Source organism: Phragmites australis, chromosome 7 (assembly GCF_958298935.1).
Source record: "Phragmites australis chromosome 7, lpPhrAust1.1, whole genome shotgun sequence".
NCBI lineage: Eukaryota > Viridiplantae > Streptophyta > Magnoliopsida > Poales > Poaceae > Phragmites > Phragmites australis.
The window spans coordinates 9605571-9613391 of record NC_084927.1 but is presented as its reverse complement, the minus strand read 5'-3'; the positions used below and the strand labels follow the sequence as shown (position 1 = coordinate 9613391).

Below are 7821 nucleotides of genomic sequence, written 5' to 3'. Positions count from 1 at the left end.
ATATACAATACTATTCACAACACCTATATCAAATTATCACCCTTAAGTGTGGTGTACTTCTTGAAGCTTGGCACAACCCAAGTGTCCAACATCCATTGAGAAATTGGAGGAACACGCTTGATGATGGTCAAAGCCTACGTTGCAATGTCCCATCACCATATGTAGTATTCTACCCCACCATGATGGTCATTCTAGCCGAGGAAGTGGATGCAATCCTTGTGAAGGTCTGCGAAGTACTTGTCTCTCGGGAGCACATACCATGTGTCGTCCCAACTCTGCAAGATAATATTATCATGCAACTCCGAGGCCTAGGGCCAGCCCTTGCATCCTAAGAAGTTCTTAAGCATGTAGCGATCCGTGATGCTAGACGGTGCTCATGGAGGCAAGGCCCATCGGGTGTTCTCGGGAGGTGAGGCCCATATTTTATCGTTGTAGAGAAGAAGCGCATGGCCCCTAGGCCACATGACACGGGTGTCCTCTCCCTCTTCGGGCCATACCATCGCCTAGAAGTCTTTTAGCAGCTCAAAAGTCGTTGTCGCTGTGCCACCATGACACCTCCATGACGCACTCTCCATACTTGAGGTGGCGGTCAAGGTATGCGTAGATGACGACGAAGGTGCCTCCTTCGGCCTCTGTCTATGGGCGCATGAAGAAACCACTTGGGAGGTTGCTTCGAACCCACTCTGGAAGGTTTGGTAGAGCAGTTGTCTCCCTCATTAGTGGGTTCACGACTATGGCTGAGAAGTCATCGCGCCATTCGAATCCTATGAGGTGGCTTGTCCTGAAGGTTGACACCCTTGTTCTCCTCCTTGCGAATGTCGGGATGTGCATGCTAAAGAGGCTTTCGTTGGTCAATGAATAGAAGAAAACTTTGCCCAACTCATGGACCTCATCGCTCTTGAGGATCCAAGGGCGAACTGCAAATGGTCTTCAAGGTGGATGTTGTCACGCCATTGAGAGCAAACTGCTCTGAAGGACGTGAAGTCCCTTGGCTCAACAAGGCAATTGGCAATCCTTCGAAGAACATGCCACTGAAGTCCTACCCAGTCCATGGTTTCCTTCGATGAAGCTTGACTGCTATCGAGGTGGGCGTCGTTAATTGGGGAGTGAAAAGGAAGCCGAGTGAGATTGAGCTTTTGTGAGGTTATGAGGGAACTACGGTGATGGGCTTTGTATTTATAGGTGGCGAGTTAAGCCAGATTTTGGGAGGCGAATAGTCGCAGGGCATTCAGAGTTAATGGCGACCTTTGCGGTTTCCAATGGGATGTCATGGGTCCCAATAACCCTACTGCATTCATTTACAGCTCCATATGACAGTTGGGGAGGTTTCTAGGCATTAGGTGGCCTCCCACTCTTTCAGCTTCCTATAACACCCACGTCCTATGATTTTTGCCTCCCATACTTGTCCCGGACATTATGAGACCTATGCGCTAGGACACATGTCGCCTTACCATTCACCCTTTGTGCAATAGTGTGCCACGGTTTTTCGGCTTGTGCTGTTTGGATGCGGTTTATATATATATGAGTTCTCCCCACGCCCCCCGACGGTACCTCAGCACTTGCTTCTTTTCTAAATATTCTATTCACTCGCATCCCTTGCCTTTGCCAAATTGTTGGGCTAGTGTTCACCCTTCACAAAGCCAATCCTTCGTCCTTTCTACTTTTTCCTTCCCTCCCTTCAGTGGGATGACGAAATCCGTGATCCAGCGCGCAAGTAACAAGTATCCTTCAATGTTGCACTTCGGGGTCAGCTAGTGCACCGAAGATCATATTGAGCTACTGGTGGAGAAGGGTAGGCTTTGTAAGGCCGGTGATCCCCACATGCCTTCTCCTGAGGAGTCGACACCTCATCTACACAGGGACAAAATCATAGTCTTCATCGAATTCTTCATGGCTAGCCTCCGTTTCCCATGGATGTCTATGTTGGACAACATCTTGGATTGGTACAAGCTAGAGATTCAGCAACTGACGCCGAATGTCATCATCCACCTATCACCTTTGCATGGGGGTAGTCCCAAGGTCAGTGGCCTAGGTACGCAACCTTTGCCTATCTGCACTACATGCACTACCAATCGAATAAGCTATAGGTGGACGGAAAGGAGTGTGTTGCCTCGGATGGTAGCGTATCCTTCGTTCCCGATGGAGGGGTGGAGGTGCCTGTGAAGGAGCAATGGAACTAGTGGCGTAGTAACTGGACTGAGCTATGGTTTTACCACCGTGTTCCTAAAGGATACAACATGTCCTCCAATGCTAGGAAGATCGTTTTCCTAAGGACACCGAACATGGAGCTCACATCTGCCGTCAAGGTGGAAATTTCGAAGTGTCTTGGAGTTCATGACCTCATCAAGGAATAATGCATGACCAGTGTTGGTCCACTCTCTTTTGGTTGGAAGTTTGATGAAGTCCTCGATGAGCTTCAATTTTTCAAGATTCATCATAAAGGAGCGCTAGGTAAGCATGGTCATCCCCTTTGATATAGTTTCCGGTGAACTATTTGGATTGTTTATTTTCCTTATTTTCAGTGAGTGCCTAGGAGGTTGTGGTGGAGCATGATAAATTAACCGCGAAGGTGAAGGACTCGTTACTCAATTGCATCATGGACACTCGTGACCTTCTCTACGAACTGTGCCTTGTGCCTTTGGAAGGTACGTAATGGTGGAAGATGACAGAGGTTGCAACCAACGACACCTTTGTGTCTTCTGCAACTTCAAAGGTGCCTCTTCATAGCTCTGGGACTTCGAACGAGTCAAGTCCTAACACTAGTAGAAATTATCATATCTATGATGAATCACTATCGTCATGGAAGATGCCACATTCGTCATAAAACAACTTCTGTGACGAACCTATGACAAAAACAGTTTCGTCATAGAACTTGCGTCATACAAGTTTCGTTATGACAAAACGGTAAAATTCGTCACAGAACTGCTTCCATCCATGACGAAACGTGTTTCTTAATAGAATCGATTCCATTTTATGACAAAACATGAATGACATAGTAATTTCCCTGCGACGTCATACATCAGGCCCATTTTTGTCATAGAACTGCTTTCCAACTGGGCGATGGCTGATGTGTCATCGGACGTGGTGTCCTCGTGGAATCTGACGTGGTGCTAGCCACGTGGCCATCTGACATGGTAAGTGACGTGGCTTTTTGCGCTCTGGCCGATGATGTGGCCACCACGTAGGATCCTTTGTGTCGATTACTATGCAACCATGTGGCCGTCGTAGCTGACACCACGTGTCATCTGCTGAAGAAGCCACGCGTCAAGCTGCCGTGGGGACACATGTCATACTCTTATGATGAATTCTATCGTCACATAAGTGATGAAGGCCCGCCCATTTTATTCTGGGCTGGCCTGTTATTAGGTCCAGTAACGGTACAACATTAGCCCATGTGACCCATATAAGTTGCCTCGTGTCGTCCACATGCCCAGTAACTTTACAAACAATTTTCAGATCATTATAGAGACACACAAAAACCACAAGTTCACATAACCCACTAACCACACATCATTATAGTACCACAGGTTCACAGAACCAACACAGTCCACCACAGGACGACAAGTTCACAGACCAAGTAATCCACACAACCGCAGGAGTACAGCACAAGTAGGACCGACATAAGTTCATCGAGTTCATCGCCGTGCATTAGCTCATAAAGTAGACTGGGATAGATTGGACTTAACCTGGGACAAGTTCAAGATACGCCGAAGGAGCAGATTATTCTCTTACTACTGTTGCCTGAATTCCGTGAACTCCCTTTGGGTCTTCGCCAGCGCTTCATCTGCAAGTTGAGCTTTCTTCTTTAGTGTGTCGACTTCTTCATGGAGAACAACTGAACTTTGCTTTTCGACTGCAAGTTCTTCCCGAAGTGCTCTTTCAGTCGATGTCACTAATTTCGTGGAGCTCGTCTGTAGCCCAGCATTCTTCAAAAATGAGCTGTTGAAGCTGTCCTGGGTGAGAACCTTGGAAATGACCTCTGCACTAGATCTTGGTGCCTCACCATCAGCAACAGGTTCTGCCATCATAGTTTGCATAGTAGACTGCAAATTGCAAGGATTCAACATTAGCTAGGAAAATGAATACATAAAATACACAAAATTGGCAGCTGGATAAGACATTCAAGAAGCAACAACTATGACAGGAAGCTACTAGGCAGCACAAGCTACAAGTAAGGAAAGTTTGGCAGACATATGTGTATACAAAGTCAATGAAATTGAAAGGAACAGTTAAAATCCGACTATTTCTAGTAGAACAATAACAGGAAGGTACATTTTGAGGACAACAATCATACTTTATCAAAAAAGCATAACAAAGTAAAATTGCAATGCTCAACTTATGCCAAGCAATGAGCTGATTTTCAAAAAGGGAATTAATAATCTATTGGCACAGGTAACAAGGAATCACACACAATGCAACAAGCATATGCAAGGACTTACAATTGCATCTTTTGCAGCGTCACTCAGACCCTTTGTCTTGCTAGTATGGCAGTCCTTGAAGACATCCATCGCATGAAGCTCTGCATCCTTGTTCTTCTCCCTCTATTTAGGTATCGAAATTGTAGAGCAGTTATCTTCTCAAACTATTATACCAGATAAGTGGTTGTTGACTACAAAAATTAATCCTAGAAGATAATGGGCACTTACATATGCGTGCAAGTGCGCAACATAGCTGCGAGATCCCATAGCCTGATGATACTTGACTTTAAGGCAGTTTCGCTTGTTCTGTTCAGAGATTTCCTACAAGAGATATATGTGTTAGATGCAATCCCAGGTAGAAAATGAAAAGAATATGTGATAAGATACCACATACCATGCTCTTTGGATTTGACCACTTTGCAACAAGTTCTCTCCACTGTTCATCAGTCATGCTATGGACAGGAGAGGTAGTTCTGATCTCATTAGCAGGAACACCATTAAAGTAGGCCTGCTTCAACATATACCACGTCTGTTGTATCCCAGACTGCAATACATCGGCGCATGCATCCTTTGTTGGCTTGTCATTCGTGTTAATGGCCAACCATCCCTGGTGATGTGAATTGCAATCATTAATGAGTTACACCAGGTCATATCACAGGTGAATGTAACACAGAGAGAGTGTAGATAGGCACTTACTGCTAATTTGCCTAGGAAGTTATCAAAATGGTCGTTCTCTTTCTTGTAATCTTTCCAATGAGTGAGGACAGGAACTTCAGCCCTAATGATAACACCAGCCTCTGATGCGAACTTGGCAGCTTGCACAGGTTCATCTGGCCTTCTCTTCCCCTTGGCAACAACTATGGGCAATCTTCTTCCCATAGATCTAGTCATCTTGTAAAGCAATATTCCCCTTGTTGGTGGCCTCGGGTTTCTCGGACCTCTTCATCTAGGTACTACAGAATTCATTTAGATTCTTAACATTCATCAAATAGTGAAATCAAATTTTAAGGATCATGGAACTATAACCTACCTTCATAACTGGCTTGGGTCTGCTGTCCGGTCTGCTGTCCGGTCTGCTCTTCAGTGTGGTCACGAACATCATCATCTTGATGCGCATCATTTGGATATGACCAGTCCCTCAGAGGGCTTGGGGGCTTGTTCACATCATTGTTGCAAGGCAATTATCCATTGCCCACATCTACAGCACCATTGTTTTCTACTACTAGAGGCAATTCTTCATGCCCATTATCTTCAGCTTGTTCTGATGTGAGTTGCCTTTTTGATGACCTTGTTGAGGCTCCAAGAGGTCTCTTCTCTGTTGGTGCACCTGCCCTCACTCTCTTGGATTGCCTTAGTCCTGGAGGCATATTAGGACTAGGCTTCGTCCTCTTTGAATAGGTTTGTCTAGTTTGTCGAGGCAACTATAGTACAAAAAACAACTTGTAGCAAGAGTCTATATACAAATAAAGAAATGATGCACAAAAAGAGGAAAAGACACTACAAATATCCTAGCCCCCCAGCTAAGATAGAAGAAGCACCTCGATCTCTAGGGGCACCGGCTGCTCCCGTCTAAGTATGCATCATCTCCCTCAACCCCTTGTTCATCTTCAGGGAGATACTCTGATGAATCAAAACCTTCACCATGACTACTCTTGTTGCCTGATTTTTTCCCCTTTGCAAATGCAGTTTGTGTTGACATATTTTTAATTGTGGATGCTGTTTCAGTGATGCTAAGATCTTCCATCCTTCTTATATTCTCCAAGATATTGTCATGCCGCTCTCTTTCGTATTCAGTTAGTTGAGGTTCTTATAGGAATAAACAGATTTTAACGATTTGAATACTAGCTAAACAACAACTACATGCATATTGCTAGAATAATAAATACAGAATGGGATGGCATTGTGATGATACCATTCATAGGTGATTTATGGACTAATTTTGGTGGTAATAGTGCATTTTAAACAAAAATAGAGCAGAGAATATGTAATTAAGGCCTGAACCAAGAAAAATAATATGACTACAACATCCAATGCCACCACATATGATTTAGTAAACACGAACATCTGACAAACAAGCTCTTGTGGATAGAACATTATGAGAACAAACAAGCTACAGAAGAATTTGGCGTACCTCGTGCTACGCATCATCGGGGTAGCGGCTCTGGTGTAGTTGCCGGTGTCGATGGGGTAGCAGCTGTCGTGGTCCACGGGGTAGCGGCTCCGGTGCAACGGTCGTCGTCGATGGTGTGCCGACTCCGGTGCGGTGGTCGTCGTCGGTGGGGTACCAGATTCCGTGAGGCATTCGACGTAGACTGGGTAGCGGCTCCGGTGCGCACGGTCGTGGTTGATGGGGTACTGGCTCCGCTCCGGCAGGCATCATTGTCTAGGTAGCGGCTCTGGTACAGCGGGGCGTTGTCGATGGTGGAATTGAGATAGGCAACTCCTAGGGTTTGGTGGATGAGGAAGTGAGAGGGGATGGTGGGTTTGGATCGGTAGTGGTTAGGTGAGGTGGTGCTCCGGTGCAATGGCGGATGCTAGTGTTCAGAGGAGGAGGTTGCGAGAGGGGGCGACAGATCTGAGTGCGAGAGAGAGGTGCAATTGCGCTTGCAAAGTAGGAGGATTCTAGTTGATGAGGTGCGGTGGAGGATTCCTCCCAAATGCCCCTAAGTGCGAATTTGCTCTTGAGTTGTTGAAGGATAGAAGCGACATTTCGCGTTTGCGCCTAAACATTTCGCGTTCACGGATTTTCGGCCGGGGGGCGGGCTGGCGGGCCGTTCGCGCCTAAACCATAATTTGGAAATAATTTTTTTCCTTCATCTTTAATTAATTAAAAACTTAGATTTATACCATAATTTGAAAAAAAGATTATTTTCCTGTTCTACAAATCTGAGTTTAAAAATATAGATTATTCCATCCTATCAAATACTTACTTATGATTATAATTTTGTATCACATAAATGATATATGAATGGAGTAATTTGAGGTAAAGCCTTGCAATAAGTTAAATGAAATACACCTTGTAATTTTAAATGGAGGGAGTATGAAACATCATATATGTAGTGCGCGTTATCGAACATAGACAACAATTAATGTGACCTACTAACAAAAGCATATGTCAAGGGGATAGAGGGCGGCGACCCGGTTGCAGGCACTGACTGATAAGCCATTGTTCCAATGATCGAAGTGCGGTGTGAGGAAGGTGCTCGAGCTGACGGCTTGGACTGATGCCAACTATGGCAGGAAGTTCTTCAAATGCACTCGCCACCGACGTAGCATGCGTATTGTGCCAGTGAATTGTTTTTTTTTTTGGTCGATTTTGAGTTGTCATATTGTTGATGTCTGGAGCAATTCGGTATGCAGGGGGGTGGCTACCTTTTTTTGAAGTGGCAGAACAAGTATGAAG

At 45.2% G+C, this 7821-nt stretch overlaps 1 protein-coding gene across 1 annotated transcript; it reads right to left on the bottom strand.

Annotated features, from left to right (window-relative positions):
- Nucleotides 1–3502: 3502 nt before the first annotated feature.
- LOC133923435 (uncharacterized) lies at nucleotides 3503–5370 on the bottom strand. The gene is made up of 5 exons (XM_062368737.1): nucleotides 5115–5370; nucleotides 4813–5025; nucleotides 4647–4739; nucleotides 4440–4541; nucleotides 3503–4043 (listed from the first exon to the last, which is right to left on the bottom strand). The coding sequence occupies exons 1-5, from the start codon at nucleotides 5307–5309 to the stop codon at nucleotides 3732–3734; spliced, it is 915 nt and encodes a 304-aa protein (XP_062224721.1). The 5' UTR covers nucleotides 5310–5370; the 3' UTR covers nucleotides 3503–3731.
- Nucleotides 5371–7821: the final 2451 nt, after the last annotated feature.

Coding starts and splice junctions, on each gene's coding strand:
- LOC133923435 (XM_062368737.1), bottom strand. CDS start 5,309: ATGACTAGATCTATGGGAAGAAGATTGCCCATAGTTGTTGCCAAGGGG. Junction 5,026..5,114: donor ACTTCCTAGGCAAATTAGCA/GTAAGTGCCTAT, acceptor TCACATCACCAG/GGATGGTTGGCCATTAACAC. Junction 4,542..4,646: donor TTGCGCACTTGCACGCATAT/GTAAGTGCCCAT, acceptor ATACCTAAATAG/AGGGAGAAGAACAAGGATGC.